At 40.4% G+C, this 19,594-nt stretch overlaps 1 protein-coding gene across 1 annotated transcript in view; it reads left to right on the forward strand.

The window, feature by feature from the left end:
• The window catches only part of IMPG2 (interphotoreceptor matrix proteoglycan 2), a 58,111-nt gene that overhangs the window by 20,412 nt on the left and 18,105 nt on the right, over nucleotides 1-19,594 (forward strand). The window contains exons 2-3 of the mRNA XM_069972448.1: nucleotides 11,088-11,254; nucleotides 12,165-12,196. Coding sequence (XP_069828549.1) covers nucleotides 11,088-11,254; nucleotides 12,165-12,196 — 199 coding nt within the window. The remainder of the gene's footprint in view (nucleotides 1-11,087; nucleotides 11,255-12,164; nucleotides 12,197-19,594) is intronic.

Consider the following 19,594-nt stretch of genomic DNA (forward strand, 5'->3'; position numbering starts at 1 on the left):
TCATGCTTGGATTTCTGAATACTTTATGAAACATTAACATGTCTATGATGTCAGCAACAGACCCTTACCAGGACATGTGTCTTTTAGTGTTCTCTTTCCCTCCCATGGGCATAAGACATGCATCTTATCTGGGAAGGACCTTTATAGCCAGTGACATTAGCTTCACATTCTGGCTAGAAAAGTCCTTAATGAGCTCAGAATTGAAGTGATTTATTTGACGTGCCACTATATACAATGAGAGCGCAGCTCTCTCGCTATCTCTCCCCCCACCTCAAATCTTAATGACACCAGATGTAAGTCACACTGAACAATCTTTATTAATGCTTACATATATTATGCTTGTAGTTTGTAGATGCAAATGACTGGTTGTCTATTGATACCTACTGTATTACACACTTTGAATCTATATAGCAAAGCAAAAAATGCACTATGGGTCGATTTTTATAGAGCTGTAGAGAAAAATTCCAATCCAGAAGAGCACATAAAGGGGTACTCTCCCCATGAGCTAAAAAAAAAAAAAAGAAAAGCTACGAAACCTAGCTGGTCTAACTCACCAAGTCCCCCCATGTATTTTGAGCCATCTCCCATCTTTCTAGCTGCCACCGTTCCTGAGTTACAAGTTTTTCTAAAAGATGGTATATCCATGATGGGAAACTACATTTCCCATCATGCAATGCTTCTGCCTAATTGGTCCATGATGTAGCAGAGCTGATACGCACATAATACAGCAAAGTTGAGGTAGTAGAGGTGACAGTGATGTAGCAGAGTTCAGTGAGTGATGTGGCAGCGGTGAGTCAGTGACGTAGCAGAGGTGAGTCAGCGATGTAGCAGAGGTGTCAGTCGGGGAGGGACAGTCAAGGGATGCCGCGGGGGATAGTGTCTTGGGAAGGCGGATTGTTGCGGGCCACAGGGAATAGTGTCTTGGGAAGGCAGATTGCTGCGGGCCGCAGGGGATAGTGTCTGGGGTGGCAGAGGATGGTGTCTGGGGGGAAAGGACAGGACCGGGACACTGCGAGATGGTGTCTGAGGGGAGAGGACAGGACCAGGATTCTGTGGCCAGTGGGGGATGGTGTCAGGGGGGAGAGGACAGGACCGGGACGCTGCGGGGGATGGTGTATGGGGGGAGAGGACAGGACCCGGACACTGCAGGTGGCGGGGATGATGTCTGGGAGGGGCAGCAGTCAGGGGATGATGTGGGAGGGGCAGAGGACAGGATCGGCACACTGCTGGCAGTGGCGGATGATGTCCGGAGGTGAAGGTGGGGAGATATGGAGGGGGATGTGAGCTACATGATTTAAATTACAACTGGGTCCTGCTTTTCTGAGTGCAGACAGAGGGTGCACACTGTAGCAGGCACACTGATTGGTTTGGCGTCCTCCCTCTCCTCAGTGCGCAGGGTTATAATCGCTAACCCGGCCCATTGAAGAGACGGAAGACACATGATCCCGACACAGAGGGTGGGGGCCAGGAGAAAGGAGTGGTGTCGGAGTGGATTGTGTTTACCTCCTTTTTTGCATCCAAAAGGAGTGAGAAAGCATAAAAAGTACCAAAACTGCACAAAACACATAATTACTTGCTTTGACCAATATGTAAAGCTACCTTTAAAGTCCTATGTAAAGCTACCCCTTTAAAGTACTATTACCTGGCGGTAGAGATGAGTGAATCAAATTCATTTTGCTTCATATGATCTATGCTCATCTGCCTCAGGTTGGCTGTTCTGTGCAGAGGGAGGATACTTCCCGGGCACTTCCTGGAAAACATGGATACAGCCACAGCCGATGAGCAAAGACAAGCTTATTGGCTGATCATTGTCTTTCAACATGTTTAACCCCTAGATGACCTAGGGCGTACAGGTACGTTCTGGAAGTCTGTCCCCAGACGACCGTGGGCGTACCTGTACGCCCTGACCTATGAAGTGCGCTCCGGAGCTGAATGATCTTCACTTCTGCTGAGTTTCGATATGGCTGCACCTGTGTGTGCCCGCATATGAATTCACTGCTGTGCACAATGGAGTGTGCGGGCAGAGTCGCACGCTGCATTGTGTGAACTGACAGGTTCTCTGCAGCCGCTATTCAATGAATAGCGCCCGCAGAAAACTTACAGTTTTTTGCGTGGCAGCTAGAGGTCCCGGCCGGAGTGTATACTATGTGTATACACTCCAGCCGGGATTACCTCTAGCTGCAGCACAATGTAAGTTAAGTATTAATCACGGCCATGTTGCAAATTAGGTTGTGTGAACATGGCCTTACACTGCAAGTTGGGCTATCTAAAAAGGACTTAAGGTAGCCTTAGCTAGATAGCTTAGATAGATAGTTGCTAGAAATTCAGAGTAGCACCATGTTTTTTTTGTTGGTAGCATATTTTTATATTGTATGGCACAATGTATTCACACAGTGTATGGCGCTCCTATTGTTAACACTGCATGGTTATGTTACATGCTTTATCTACACATTGTCTGGCTTTGTTGTTTATACACAGTGCAACCTTGATATTTACTTTGCATAGGATAAAGACCATATTAAATATGTACATTGTTCCAGTTATAGTTGCCAACCTAAACTATCTTCCCTTTCTAGATATTTTTCTAGATCTAATTCTGAAGGAAATGTTCAGAATTGTGTTCCTTCCCTTTCCCTGATTCTCTGTGCCCTACTCAGTGATTTTGGGGGGCCATAGATTCTTCTCCTGTAAGCATACCTCCTATCACAAGCAATTAGAGATGAGCGAACCTGGAGCATGCTCGTGTCGATCCGAAACCGAACTTTCAGCATTTGATTAGCGGTGGCTGCTAAAGTTGGATAAAGCCCTAAGGCTATGTGGAAAACATGGATATAGTCATTGGCTGTATCCATGTTTTCCAGACAACCTTAGAGCTTTATCCAAGTTCAGCAGCCCCAGCTAATCAAATACCGAACGTTCGGGTTCAGATCGACTCGAACCCGAACCCGCTTCGCTCATCTCTACAAGCAATGTATTTACATAGTTGTAGTATTCTTATATTTCAACTCTAGATCTTTTCATGGTCTTGGTCTTCCTTCATCAGCTTGTCTGTTTTTCTATATCCCTTTTCCTTTCTACAATCCTGTAGCTGATCTTGGTATTAGCGTTGATCCGATTCTTGGGAGTCGCTGAAAAATTGTATTGGTGCCAAGGTGGACCTGGGGCACTTTAATTTATTTATTTTAGTGCTGGTAATACCCTCAAATGAAGAGCTTGACTGACTGAGCCAAAACACCATATAGGCATACACTATCTCTTCAATGTTTAGTTATATAGTGCCAACTCCACATCACCTTACATAGCTTGTCATCACTCACGTCACTCCCTGTCCCCGTTAGGGTCACCATCTCATTTACAAATAAGCCTATCTGTGTGTGTGTTTTTGTGTGTGTATGTGTGTGGGGGGGGGGGGGGGGGCAGAATACTCTCACACAAACAAATGAGAACATACAAACTCTTTGAAGATGTTGTCTTACCTTGGTAGAATGTGAACCCAGGGCCCCAAGACAACTGTACTTGCCACTTATCCACCGTGATGTCCATATATTTTATTTATTTATTTTTACACACCAAGGTCACATGATATTTATTAAAGTGAACATGCATGGCTTAGCACTATCACATTTAGAATTATTTATTTTGGAATATACAGCGGTTCCTTGGATTACGAGCATAATTAGTTCTGGCACTTGTAATCCAAATCACTCTTAAATCAAAGCAAATTTAAATCAAAGAAATCATTTAAATGCAGACAATTGGTTCCACACTCCAAAAATAATGATTTTTTTTAATTCTGAATAACATGTAAAACAGATAAAACAAACAATGAGAAACAGTTCAATATGTGATATTGTCAATTACTGTACAGTACAGCAATCAGCATGTGGAGTATAATGTATTCTATGTGCATAAACCTAGAAAAGCAGCAGCAGTTTGTAGATACAGGAAAGAACTGCAGATCCGCATAATGCAGTAGCGTAGTACAACAGGCTAGAATAGAGAAGCAGGGCTGCTGCTGTCACATGACAGCAATGGGGAAGGGGTGTGTGTTTAACAGGGACCAATCAGGAAGTGAGAATCACAGAGCTGTGCAGGAGGACAGTGACAGAAACTTTTCTATACAGCAGTGTGAGTGCAGGCACATTATAGCAGCAGTGTGTATAGCATGAGTGTGCGTGCAAGCACATTATAGCATGAATGGATAAGGGCATATGTGAGCACAGTATAGCAGCACTCTCTGTCTGGGGAGAGAAGAGTTACAGCTATGGAGAGATTACCTCCACTGTCCTGTCCCCTGATGTAAGCCTCAGCTTGAAGTGGATCTGCTATGAGATTTGAAAGGTGAGGGAGACTGCCTGGGTAAGAGTACGGTGCTGTAGACCCTGCTATGCAGACTATGCCCCTCCCCCACCCAGTACAGGGAGCTCTTAAACCAGAGCAATACTCCAAACTAAGTTAAACCAAATTACAATTTTGAAAAACTGAGCTCTTAAACAAAAACACTCTCAATCCAAGTTACTCTTAAACCAAGGTACCACTGTATAGTTATAGTGGTTGTAGCTGCATTTAACTGATAGGTAATAGTCACTGAATTAACAAATTAACATTGTGAGTGCCTGTAGCTGCTACATAAGGGCAGGACAGAGGGAGTCAGGGGCCTTAATTATATCAAACATTTATGGCATATCCTGTGGATACAAAATAAGTATCTTCTAAACATTGTTGACATATGTATGTGCCATATATGTATATGGCTACAGGTGGCCGGAACATGCAACAGGTATACTGAAAGAAAGTTGTAGACAAGACATTCACGCTATGTTTACATCCTATTCTGAGGCTAGATTACTACATACGTCAGTTCATCTGCCAGTGAACGTTCTCAGGCCCCTTGGTCATAACCTCTCCAGCTTAGCTGCCTTATTTAGCACAGCTTTAGTTATTTATAAGCAGGGAGGAAGTGATGCATGTAGTAATAATAGATCAAAAGCATAAATAGTCATGTGACAATACTGTTTACCAAGTAACAGTGTGATAAAGACAATACAATTAGCTAGAGGAACCTAAAAGGAACAGTACAACCTGTAGAGTTATTGTTTTTGTTTTGTTTTTAATGTTAAAGGGGTTATCCAGCGCTACAAAACATGGCCACTTTTCCCCCTCTCTTGTCTCCAAATTGGGTGGGGTTTGAAACTCAGTTCCATTTAAGTAAATGGAGCTTAATTGCAAACCACACCTGACCTGGAGACAAGAGAGGGGGAAAAGTGGCCATGTTTTTGTAGCGCTGGATAACCCCTTTAAGATCTTGTTCATGTGGCAAAGCAATGTGAATGAAGCAGATAAGGCAGTGTGTAAAGGGTGTTCGGGGCCCTGGTACATGGAAGTATACTTAATTCACCAAAGATAATGAAGAAATAAACCACAGCATGTACATTTAGACTTAACTTATATAGTTAATCTCATAGGGCTCTTCAAGTTATATATATATTTTACATATGTATATATTATACAGTATATTCAAACAATTTCTTTTACACATCTACATTATAACTATATATACACCAGTCAGGCCACTGTTTTTAGAGCACAGTGGTGGTCTGTAACCTAGACAACAAGCTGTCGAAAATGGGAGTGAAAGAGCGGCCAAATCAGGGGAAGGAGACACATTTGCTAAATAAATGTATTTTAAAAAATATGTAACTTGACAAGTCATAGAAGTAGATCTATGTTAGTTGAGATGTGAATTCCTCTTTAAGGGTGCGTTCACACATAAGGGATCCGCAGCGGATTTTTTTGCTGTGAATTCTTGCTTGGATCCCTGCCCTGTACACTTATGGGCAGACAAACTCGCAGCGGGATGCACATCCCGCTGTATGTCCGCAGCCCGCCCCGTTAACCCTCCCGGCCACCGAAGTGTATACTTCACCTGGTCCCGCTCCGGCTTGCTTCGTGGGCTCCCGGTGTCTTCACGTCCGGCTCAGCCAATCAGTGCGCAGCGGCGGGGCAGAGCGGGACGTGCTGGGAGCCCCCAAGCAAGCTGGAGCGGGACCAGGTGAACGGGGCGGGCTGCAGACATACAGCGGTATGTGCTTCCCTCTGCAAATTTGTCTGCCCATAAGTGTACAGGGCAGGGATCCGCAGCGAGAAATCCGCTGCAGATCCGAAACGTGTGAACGCACCCTTATGCTGCTCTAAGGACTTTTTGTGTTTGTGCCCCTTTTTTGTGAGGCTTGTACATTTTAGAAATCTTTGCTACAGGTTAGATAGGCTGTGGATTTTGCTGGGAAAATCCACAGCGCATTAACCCCTTAAGGGCAAAGCCAATTTTTGTTTTTGCGCTTTTACTTTTTCCACTTTGTGTTTAAAAGGACATAGCATTTGCATTTTTTCACCTAGAGACCCACATGAGCCCTTATTTTTTGCAACACCAATTGTACTTTGCAATGAAACACTTTATTTTGTTGCAAAACTGGAACAAAAATAATTTGCTCTGTCACATTTAAAAAAAAAGGAATTTGTTTTCATGTCAGGGAGTTTCGTGTTTATGCCGTTCGCCCTATGGTGGTAAAACTGACATGTTATCTATGTTCCTCACATCAGTATGATTACAATGATATGTAACTTGTATAACTTTTATTTTATTTGTCGGCTTTTAAAAATTTAAAACCTTTTAAAAAGAACTAAGGGGGAGATTTATGAAAGGGTGCTGCACACAGCAACCAATCACAGCTCCTCTTATATTTTACCATAGCCGAAAGCTGAGCTGTGATTGGTTGCTGTGGACATTTTATACTGTATATTTACACCCTTTCATAAATCACCCCTAAAGTGTTTAAAATTGCGCTATTCCCATCCTTATTACGTTTTTATCCTTTGGTCTTTGGGGCTCTGTGAGGTGTCATTTTTTGCGCCATGATCTGTACTTTCTATCGGTACCTTGTTTGCGCATATGCAACTTTTTGATCACGTTTTATTAAATTTTTTTCTGGATTTGACGTGACCAAAAATGCGCAATTTTGCACTTTGGAATTTTTTTGCGCCTACACCATTTAGCTTGTGAGATCAAAAATAAAATAATTTAATAGTTCTGGCCAATACACACACGACGATACCAAATATGTTTATTTATTTATTTATATTTATAAAATTGGAAAAGGGGGGTGATGTGGACTTTTATTAGGGGAACTTTTATATCCCTAGCATTGATCTTTTATAGAGATCAGTGCTGTGTATATACAAAGCTCTGATCCATTAGATCAGTAATACATTGCTCTGGTCTGCTGCAGACCAGAGCAATGTATTGTCGAGCTGGGATCAGCATCAATGCGACGCTCAGGTAATTGCATGCCGAGGGGGAGATCCGTCCCACTAGACACCAGGGACAGACAGACAAACATGACAGCTGCATTTAAATGCTTAATTAGCCGGAGCGGCAATGGGACCCGCATTGGCTAATGGAGGCGCTTTCTGGCTGCAGATAACAGCCTTGCGCAGCGCCGTTCATAGCGGGATCCTGGCGGGACCTCTTTCTGAACTCCCTCACACCGCCATGACGTACGAGGTACATCATGGGACGCAAAGGGGTTAAAGTACCAGCACAGTACCAGCAACTAATTCTGTTCCATAATTCCATTGTAGAAAATCACAGCACAGCATTTTAGTGCTGTATGAAAGCACCCAATGATAGCTCTTGGCCTTTGGTTTGAGAGTCAGTAAAATGTAAATAGATAATATTCAATAAAAAAAAAAAACTGGCAAAAACACTAAATGTGAGCATAGCCTAAAGACTGTATATATTATACAAAGTGATTATTGGCCAAACAGAACGTTATTATCCTGTGTAATAAGGGCAGTGACCAGCTGATGAATAGGCTGATTAGTTCATTTTGACCTACTTAAAAATCAATAGCTGTGATCAGCACATCTTCTAATGTAAGGAACCTCATGAGTGATCCAGCATTTATCCATGCATCTTTCCCTCACAGTTACAGAGCTGTGTTATACCTCTAAGGCTATGTTCACACGCTGTATAAACAATGGCCGTTCTGGATGAACGGCCACAGTTCAATGTTACCTATGGCCAGAATTAATGATCATGTTCATTAATTCCGGCCGTAGGTAGCATTATACAGTTCACGCGTATCGGCCATTGTCTATACAGCGTGTGAACATAGCCTGTAAGTGTAATAAAGCCTTGGTATTGTAAATGTTTCCACTAATATCTCTGAACTTTGAGTTATTTAGACAGCAAATGTAATTTGGGATTTGGTAAGGGTATGTTAGCTATACTTTGTCCGCTCACTTGCTACTGTGCCATGTCAGCTCTCCTGACAAGCTTGTTTTAATAAGGCCCCACTCACACTGAGTAAACACGGCGTAATTTGCGGCGGACCTCCGCCGTGCTCAGTGTGCTGCTGTAAGTGAATGAGAGGGCGCACGCTCGGTTACTTCTTTGAGCGGAGAGCGGAGGGAGCAGACGAGCGCATGCCCTCTCATTCACTTACAGCAGCACACTGAGTACGGCGGGAATTATGCCATGTTTACTCATTGTGAACAGGGCCTAAATGTGGCAATACCCACAAATCTGTGTTGTGTTCTTCTATTCTTCCTCCTGGAAATTCAAACAGTCCTACATCTCTGTAGCTCAACTGCATAAAAATACATCTAGAAATAAAGTATATGCTGTAGCACTATGTATGACATTAGGGTACTAGTGAACGCATGGGAACCTTTAGTTTAGGGAGGAGAGGTATTTTGGGTGCTTTCCAAACTCCGTTTTAGGCTATGTTCACATAAAGAATTTTGGTCAGTGTTTGTCAGTATTTTGGTCACTATTTGTAGCCAAAAACAGGAGTTGAACTGATAAAGAAAAATATAATGAAAAGATCTCTACAGTTTCTCTGCTTTCAACCCACTCCTGGTTTTGGTTAAAGCCAGAAGCCACGTCATAGAGGGGGAGGGGGTTTCCTCCCACTAGGGGCAGTCTGACCCGCCTCCGTTGCTTCAGGCCGGGCATGTGCTCAGTAATAGACTGGTGCCGTGCATGGGAACCAGGTCGTGGTTTAAAAAAAGGACCGTGCCACCAGCATCTCTTTGCCAGCGCCTCTGTATTCATGGTAAAAACAGAAAAGCGATGTAGTGTTGGTACATTCGCTTTAAAAAAAATACTGATCAAAATACTGTGTGGAAACATAGCCCTATTCTGACTTTCCTTTATCTGTCTCCTTAGTTACTTCTCCATGTTAAATATGTTCCCAATACAATTTTCAAACAGTGGTAGTGAAAAAAGACAGCGGCAAGGTTTGGGCCATTAGGCCTTTTTCTTTTTTTATTGTCCGTGTCAGTTCTGCCATGGGCTGAAGAGGAGTTGTTAGGGATATGCCTCTTTACTGGTTCACAAAAACAAATTGTTGTCAGGCATTGTCCCGCAAGCAGTAAGAATGTCATACTTAAAGGGGTTATCCAGCGCTACAAAAACATGGCCACTTTTCCCCCTCTCTGGTCTCCAGTTCAGGTGTGGTTTGCAATTAAGCTCCATTTACTTCAATGGAGCTGAGTTTGACACCCAACCCAATCTGGAGACAAGAGAGGGGGAAAGTGGCCATGTTCTTGTAGCACTGGATAACCCTTTTAACTCATCTATTCACAGGATGAATGTGAAGAAAGTTAAATTGCATATGGCATCCAGCTTCCAAAAGCCTGTATTATTCAGCTTACTGTAGCACTCCTCATATAGTCTAAGCAAAAAGGGATCAGAGTTTGAGGTGTGTTTTTAACTATTATTATGCAGCAGAAAAGTACATGTTGCCATAGATGCTTAAGAAGGAAATAGCCCTTAGTTAATGTTATATAGTATTATAATATATCCAGAATGGTCTCCGGTGTATTTTGCACAGTGTCCTCCACAAGTCTTGATCCCACTCAAGCTGTTCAGCCCAGAGCTGGATTGACACTATGCTGTAACTTTTGAAGAGGAAAAGTAGCTTTGCAGCAGTCATGCCATGCCATTCCATATCCCAGGCTTAGTAATCAGTGTATTTAAAAGGAATCTGTTAGCTGTATTTTAAATTCGTAACTGCTGACACAGTCAGATAGCTGTTACGTCAAGCAGACACATGGTGCCTTTCATATATCCATCTGTGCTTTGTGCATATAGAAAAATAGCTCTCAACTACCCCCTCATACCTGACCCTGCCTGATTGACAGTCAGCTGCAAGCTGAGCTCCTTTGCAGGGTAAGGGATAGGAGGAGCAGGAGGTGTTACAGCCCTCAGAAGACTATTTTCTGAAAGCACACATAGATGTAAGAAAGGTACCATGTGTCTTCTTGACCTAACAGCTATCTAATAGTGCCAGCAGTTTGAGGCTATGTTCACACTACGTAAAAGAACGGCCGTTGTTGCCATTGGCAACAACAGCCATACTTTTCATGTTGTGGAACACTGCCTCTGCTTCTATGGGTTCCCGGACGGAGCGTATACACATTGTAAACGCTCCGGCCTCGGTCCCGTGTGGCGCCGCAAATAACTGACATGTCAGTTTTCTGTGGCCACAGTTTAATGAATTGCAGCTGTAGGAAACCCTGTCAGTTCACACAATGAAGCAAGCGGCTCCCTGTGTGCTGTGGGAGGTTCTTATGCGGGCGCGTGCTGATGTGCCCGCATCAGTACACTGCGGCCGGGAACGGGAACGGCCGGTCTCATCCGTAGTGTGAACATAGCCTGAAACGTGAATTGCAATTGATTTACTTTTAAGTTTGCAGCAAAAACTAGATAGGTAACTACATAGTGTTAATCTACATTGTACAAGGTGTGCTTCGTTCAGCTCATGTAATAGATCTGTAAAATACAATACTGGAATAAACTTTGCTCAGTTTACTATTTTTTTTTAGAGATCAGAGAATTATTAACAGATAGATATGAAACCACCCAGTTTTTGATACATGAGAAGTCCATCACAGTTGACCCCAGTATTCTAACATACACATAAACAGAGTACTATTAACTCCCTCTAATAGGAGCTGTTTGCCGATATTCATTTTGGGTTCAGCTATGACAAGCATTTCTTTGTTGTTTTGTATTTGTACAGTTTGCCAAGAAACAGTTTGGGAAGTTTTCAAGATATTTTGGGATAGACTTCCGGACCAAGCGGAATATCAGCACTGGATGCATTTGTGTGAAGAGGGAAAAATGCCAGTATTTGAGATTGGGGAGAATTTCAGTCAATCAGAGGATCATCAGAAGTTAGTCATGGAGGTAAATGACTAAAATAATATTTATATGAATAACTCATGTTTGTGAAAATTGGGTTAATAACTAAGCAATACAGCTTTTTGCTAAATACTCCTCCTGACCCTGGAGTGGGTGCAGCAACTTTATTACGTGGCTAATGATTATACATGTATGGGCCAACCTTGCAGTCTCCCAACCGCAAGCAAGGTGGAAGAAGGATGGGACATGTAAGATTTCCAAATGTCAAGAAGTATGTATTTGGGATATGAGCTGCTGCTAGAACAATCTGAAGGGGGAAGAAAATCCTAGTATTAACATTTTTCTATCTTTCATTAAATGTAGACATGTCATGCATGATTATGTGTGCAGGTAATGGAGATGTCTGTTAGATGTCTGGACACAACTATCTACTATGTGGGGCCAGCATTACAACTAAGGGTCCTATTAGACAAATAGATTTTTCGTTTTTACTGATTAATGATAAACTCCGCCCACCAGCTGCTCATTGGCAGTTATCTATCCATGCTGTGTATAAGCAGCCACATGTCAATCAGCAGCTGGAGGGCAGAGGGAGGGGTGTGGCAAGAATCCTATTCTCCTGCATATTAGGAGAACGGCTGAACAGAATGATGTAAGTAATACACCGAGCTGTTCAGTATTTCTGTCACTATTTTTTACTGCCCTTATTTAAGGCAGCATAAACCTAGTGACAGATTCCCTTTAAATTTTAACTATATAAAATTTTTTTGCACGATAATCGCCTTGTGTAATAAAGCCCTAAGGCAACCATACATATTAGACACAAAGCTTGCAAATATGCAAATGGAAATGTTGGTAGAAATTACTGAATTAAACAAAAATAATAATAATTATATATATATAAATAATAATTACAATTTGCACATCAATTTTTCACAACTATATTCTCTTACAGAAACTGGCAATGACTAAACATGCAGCAACCAGGTATGTCACATTACATACTGCAAGTACACATTTTTACTGGAAATGTATGACAACTTTATTCGTAATGTGTAACTACCATATTACTATAGTTATGACAGGTTAATGGCTTCTTACCATACACATCTTACCATATCATTTGTGTTAAATGGTTAATTTCTTATCATCCCTGAACCCTTCTCTGTACGGATAGTTCATAAATGTCAGTCTTTACCCTACTAAAGCCTTCCTTTTTTTCACAACACATTACTCATTCTATATTGTCATCAGTATTTGTAATTAATGTTTGCTGGTTTTATTTTTTGCTTTAAGTTCTTGCAGTGATTGGACGTGTAGGTAAGTTACTGTACTCATATGCTAAACTAATACATGTTTAGAATGTTAGTTGCTATCCTTTTTGCTGAGAATGTCACCTAAATGTCCAATAATAATTAGTACTAGTTTGAATTAAAGGGGTGTTCCAGAGCCTTACTTTTATACTTAAAGCGGCACTATCAGCAGGTTCTGCCCAATGAACATGCTGATATGCCCCAGAAGCTCTTTACCTTATCAGTGTTAACCATTCTTCTGTTCTCCTCTACATTATCCTCATATTCCCTATGCTAATTGGGGCTTAAGAGCATTTGGGGCGTCGCCCACCGGGCCAGAGCACCGCCTCGGCCCACCCAGCCTGCCTCCTCCCATGCCACTTACTATGCATGTATGAATGTAAATTCTGTGAGCGGAGAGCGGCGGCATCAGAGGCACGCACGGTCTTCCATAGACAGGCTTTGGCACACTGAGGCAGATGGGATTCCACTGTGAAGAGTTCCACCGTTGAATTCACCTGATTTACTCAGTGTGAACATACCCTAAGGATCCATTCACACGTACAGGATCTGTTCCAGATTTAAAGCTGCATATTTGATGACGTGTTCAATCTTTTAGTTGCATTAATATCTGCTGCAGATCCTGTAAGTGTGAATGGACCATAATACTGAAGTCAAAACCATTACAGAAAGCAATAATATTAACATAAATCTATGCTGTTTTATGGGGGAACTCAGGTTTTGTGATGGTATAGATAAATTGACCAAAAGACAGCTTCCTATAGGATGTTGTTCACTTAATTGAAATTTGTCACTTTTGGTCAGGCTTTTTTGACACTCATGACTAGGATGTAACAATGAGTGAACATCTGTAATCTGCATGCAGTTAAACAAATTTGTCCATACGTAGTCATATTCCAATGAATGCCTAAAAGTAGGGTTGATTCTCGGAGAAAAAAAAGCATACCTTTTTTTTATATCCTACAGTACATCCACTTTAAAGATCTATGAGATGTGAAATTATTTCCAGCAGTGCCCATTGTTATACATGTTATTTTCTCTTGAAATGAATATACTCCTGCAATAGAACCTGCAAGAAGGAAAGATAACATGAAAAAGAGCATGTTTAAAGAGAGATTGATCAAACACTAAACTAAAGAAATTGCTATATTAGGCCATGTTCACACTGGCCTTTCTGTGTTACTGAAGATCATCCCGGCCGGTAGTGCAGTACACATCCAAATTCCCCGCTGCACACAATGGAGTGTGCGGCCAGAGCCGCATGCTCCATTGTGTGAACTGACAGGTTTTCTGCGGCCGCAGAAAACTGACATGTCATTTTTTTGCGTGGCCGCTAGCGATCCCGGCCGGAGTGTATACTATGTGTATATGCTCCAGCTGTGATTCCATTCCATTTTTTTGCAAATTGTAACAACGGACGCATTTTATACAACATATACGTTGTGTGAACATGGCCTTATAATGTATTTGTTTGTTAACCCCTTCATGTCAGCAATCTGTATATATGCTTTCCTGCTGCACATACCTTGTGCAGTAGGAAGGTATATATACGTTCCTGACTGTGAGGGGCTGTAGATGTGTGCAGGACCGCTGCAGTAAGAGCGGTCCAGCACACATCAGTGTGTCTTGGGCCTGTAATAATGACAGGCAGCTGCGATCCCTCAGCTGCCTGTCATTACCCATTAAATGCTGCAATCTATAGCGGCTGCAGCTTTTAAGGTAGTCAGTGACAGGACAAGCTCCTGTCACTGACTGATCGGGACCCCCACAGCATGTCTCTTGTACCAATGGGTAAGCCACTTACCTACGTCCTGTCTGATTAGCCATATATGTATAGAGGCAGGCTCTATGCACAGATCGCCGATAACACTGATCTATGCTATTTTAAAGTGAATAAAAGTGTTAAAAAAATATGTAATATAAAAAGTTTTTTAAAGTATTAAAAAACCATTATATAACCCCCCAATAAATATTTAAAATACCTCCTTGGCCATTATAAAAATATTTAAAAAAAAACAAACCAAAACTTATTATATATCGTAGCATACGGAATCGTCCAATCTATTAAGATATAACATTATTGTTCCCACATGGTGAACAGCATAACCAGGAAAAAATCAGGATTGCTGATTTTTTTAAATTATATATCAGAATTTTTTTTTTTATAAAAAGCAATCAAAATTTTTTTCTTTTACACCAATATGATTAATAAATCATAGATCATAGATCATGGTGCAAAAATTACACCCCCAACCAGCCCTGTAGGTGGAAAAATAAAAGTGCTATGGCTCTTAGAAGTCGGGGAGGAACATTGCATTAATTTGACCCGGACATCCGTGCATCAATGGGCTCGGTCATGAAGGGGTTAACAGCTCCATAGTACGGGAACCATAGTCTGTGTTTAGTCTATACTATGTCTTTGATTGAGTCTGCTTTTATATCATGGCATGCTCCACTGCATGTCCCATAGGGATTCCATGGGTTCCACCGTACTCAGTCTATGAACAGGGCATTGCTCTGTGTGTGAACCCTGAATTAGCTGTCAGAAAATATTTTGTTGCTCGTTAGGAGCCGTAGCATTTTCTGACAATGTAGCATGCTGTGGTTGGGTTGAATAATAGTTGCATAACTATTAAGTAATTAGGTTAATAGGTCTATCTGAAAAAATGTTTTTCAACCAGCAGAAAGTATGCTAAACCTTTATTTAGAGGAGCCATGTAAGGGACAATGCCAAGAACATCAAGGGAAATAAACAAAATGAAGAGGTCAAGAATAATTTTCTTCTATTGAATAGCTTTGTGTCAGTATTATTATTTCTGCTACTGTTAGGATGATTATCATTATTGGTTCTAGTTATAGATTCATAACGTAATTGATCAGAAAATTCACCTAAATCTTTAATACATTTGGTTGATGCACATTGATAGAAATCTGGTTTGTGCATAATATTAGTAGTGTAATCAGTAAGTTGTTATATAAAACTCATCTGATGGAATTTTCGCTGGCAGCGGAATTGTGGGTATTAAGTAGATACTAGAGATGTGCGAACCTCCAGCAGGCTCGAGTCCATCCAAACCCGAACGTTCGGTATTTGATTAGCTGGGGCTGCTGAAGTTGGATAAAGCTCTAAGGTTGTCTGGAAAACATGGATACAGCCAATGACTATATCCATGTTTTCCACATAGCCTTAGGGCTTTATCCAACTTCAGCAGCCACCGAAAGTTCGGGTTCGGATAAACTCGAGCATGCTGGAGGTTCGCTCATCTCTAGTAGATACATAAATAGCATCTTTACAGGTTAAGGCTATGTTCCCAACGACTTTTTTCTTCCTTTGACAGACGTAATTTGCATATTACACCTGCGTTTTGGCAGGAAAATAACGGCCCTGCAAAAATATGGCAGTCAAGCGGCAGAAAAAAAACGTTGTGGGAACATAGCCTAAGGCAGTAGGTGGTAGATTATGATGCCTCAAAAACTGTAGTTTGACACTATGTTCCCTATTCACAATGAATTAGTCAGCTGAGGTCTGCTAAAATTAAAGGCAAACTGTAGACTGAAAATGTAGTCCAGAAGTCATGTTATAAAGCAGCTGAAGCTAAGTAAAATTATATAAAGCTTCATGGAAAAAGTTTCAGGATAACTTTTATGTAAATCTCAGCTCAGTCTGGGCTTAGTAGTCAAGTGGGCGGGCCTGCTCAGTAAAATTGACAGCTCTGTCTATATGCACGCATGTACACAAAGCATGATATGTGATAGCAGTTAGTCACTGATCAGTACCACTCAAGTGGATTGGTAGCCCAGAATGATCAGAAGTTACCTTGGAACTTTTCCTACAAAACTATATATCAATCTGCTTAGCTTCTCTATAACATTTCATATAAAACCACTGTCTTTTACGAATGGCAATTACTTATATTAGGTGTGATCGCAAAACATTCTAAAAATATAAAAATACATTTTCTTTCTAATAGACAGGGAAGTTTTGGGGAGAATTGCCTATGATGGTGAGATATTATTAGACAGGCCTGGTCTAGCTCATACCACTCCACCAATCAGATTTATCATTCAGTTGAATTTATAATGTTCGGCTGTCCAGGACTTTCATCAAGTTATTTTTTTAAGGTCATCATGATGGATTAGCTAGTAAAGCTTCATATATCAAATACACATTGATCATTTAGCTTCTGTTCAGCCTGCACTAAAAGTTTTTTGTTAAATTAATTCTCCTGGAAAAGCCGGTATATAGCCTGGATGGTTGCTTACAGTTTGTTAGCTAAGAATACCAAATATGTTGCTGCCTCTTCAAGTTTAGTCCTTTTTATCTTGCTTTGAATACCATTCAGAGAAGACATTGCTCTATATCTGTGCAGGTAAGAAGCAGCTATAGTTCTTAGGAAATATACTGTAAGTAATATCCGAAAAAATCCTAGTTTGCTTTTAAGAGACATGCATATGCATATGGTGGCCGCAACATATTCTTAATAAAAACCGATACAGGGTTCTCTTGACCTCAGACTAGTTTTTCCTTTTCAATAAATTAGCAAAAATTTCTAACAATCTGTTTTCACTTTGTCATTATGGGATATTAACTGCAGAATGGGGAACACTATAATTCTTTTTATTTTAGCAAAAAGCTGAAACATAAAAAAATGATATCACCTGTGTGACTCACGGCATATTGTGGATAATTTGCTGGGCCCTAGCCTTTCAGTTTTAAATGTTGCAAAGTATTAATGATAGCATAATAATAGAATAATCTACAGGATTTTCTGCAGCAGATTTCATTTAAATAACTGAACACAGCATCAAATCTGCTGCAGATCTGCTGCAGATCCTGTAGGTGTGAACGCACCCTTATTGTAGAAATGACAGATACATTGTAGTTGAAGAAAACAAGCTCTGTCTTAAAAAATGATTAATTTTGCTAAGATACCATAGTGTTTTTTATAGTTCAACCTACAATAACTAGAGGCTCTTTTACATAGGCCGATTATTGGCAAAATGACCGTTCATAGGAAAATTAATTCCTGGTAGTTGGCCTGTGTATAGGGGCCAGCGAATAAACAACCAAAATATGGGGCCGATCAGCAAGGTCAGCTCTCATCATTGAGACCTGCTCAGCCAGTCTAAAAGGGCCGTAAATACTAGTAATAAGTGCTTGTAATTGGGACGTTAAGGTTTTACATGCACTGGTAAATACCATATGCATCACTGACTCCTTAACATAAAACAAAAGACCCTTCTAGAAATGTTCATGCACATGATGATGGTTCAATAGTGATGTATTTTATGAAACTAATGGTAGTTTATTTAGGTATTAGTGCATCTGTTTTATCAAGATATTTTGTTTTCTACTTTTATAAAACTGTAATACTACAAAAATAGCTGATTTTGAAAATTTACTGTATGTCTATTTTATACAGCCATATGTTCTTAAATATTCATTTATTCCTTAGTATGTTAGGCGGCTTATAAATATAGTTCCAGTTTTTTTAAAGGCTATTTTTAAGACTTTCTGAAGCGGTCTTCTTTATTAACCTTATGGATAGTCCCACTGCTATGGTTTTTTTTTTCTAGTTGAAAGTTTCCCTTTAAGGGACTACAATTTGAATAATACTGTATCCAATCTCAAAGGTAATAAAATAAGTGCAGAGACATTTCTACACAATACCAGGAAACTATTACTATAACCACAGCTGTTATCCAAGTGTATGCATCTGAGACCTGCCAAATATTATGGGCATTAAGACTAAATGTTGTCATTTACTGTAACTGTTCCACTCTGGCAGTTGTGTCACTGAAATTGATGCCCCTTGTAGCTCTATTCGTAGCTTGTAAAGATCAACAACCTATGCTTAAAATTTTTTTTCTCTAGTGTTACCCATCTTGTGGGCTAACCCCCTTCCCCCAAACTATTTTTTGGGAGGTAGTGTTTTTTGGTCAATTATATTTTAATGAATAAATTGGATCTGTGGTTATTTCTTCTTTCAGGCTGACATCATTTTTGTGTAAACAGACTCATTTTGCAAAAATTGTTTAAAAGTAAAAATGTAACTAAAAGTTTTCCAGTGGAAAAAAATATATAGATAGCATATCCTCAGAGTAGACCATTAATACCTAACCGGCGAGGTACTGACATCTGGTATCATCGCCAATTAGCTGTTTGCCCGAGCTATGACACCTGCATTATACAGTGAACAGTACAGAAGCAAAAACTCCATTCATGAAGTAGTGACTGTGCCGGGTTACTGCTTCACAGCTGCCTTTCACTTCAGTGGAGCTGAGCTGCAGTAACTCCACACAGCCAATACAAAATGAAGGGGCCCTTCCATACAGGTCCCCAAGAATCAAATATTTTTTTTTTAAACGATATTTTATTAGTGGCTTATGTAATATTTGAACATACATATTGAAAATTCATTACATTCAAAAAGAAAGTCGCTCACAGGCAACAAAGGATTGTATGTTTACAATATCATACAGATACAATGAGCCTTTGTAATAACCTTAAAAGACATATTATCATATACAATACAACATAGTCTTACCAAAAACATAAGTAGAAAAACAGTAATTTATAATATCACCTTAAAACATGGTATAGATGTCAGATATTCAAATATGCTACCAATAGAATGGAGAGAATTGTCTTTAACAGAGAAAGGGAAAAGCTTAAGATATTTGGAGTGCTCCCAGAGTTCCCTTTTGGGCGGCCATGCAATACCAATCAGTGTCCTTAAATTGATTAATGACAGAGTCTCTCTCTTCTATAGTAAAATCATGAATTAGAAATTGTGTCCATTTGGACATAAATGTTTTTGTTGATTTTTCTTTGGTGCGCAATACATCCAAAAGTTCCCAATGAAAGATCTCCTTCGGAGCGGAGATTACCTCAGAAATGTCTGGTAGAGTATCCAGTATCCAGTGTCTTAATAAACATTTCAGGGAAACTAATAGAGTTAAATGAATTCCTTTAGAAGTAAGTAATTTAGGAGAGGGAGTAGTAGAGTCTATATCAATAAAATGAAAAAGATAACTTATAGGGAGAAGTGGTATGGCATGGCCCCAAGTG

This window comes from Dendropsophus ebraccatus, chromosome 5, assembly GCF_027789765.1.
Source record: "Dendropsophus ebraccatus isolate aDenEbr1 chromosome 5, aDenEbr1.pat, whole genome shotgun sequence".
NCBI lineage: Eukaryota > Metazoa > Chordata > Amphibia > Anura > Hylidae > Dendropsophus > Dendropsophus ebraccatus.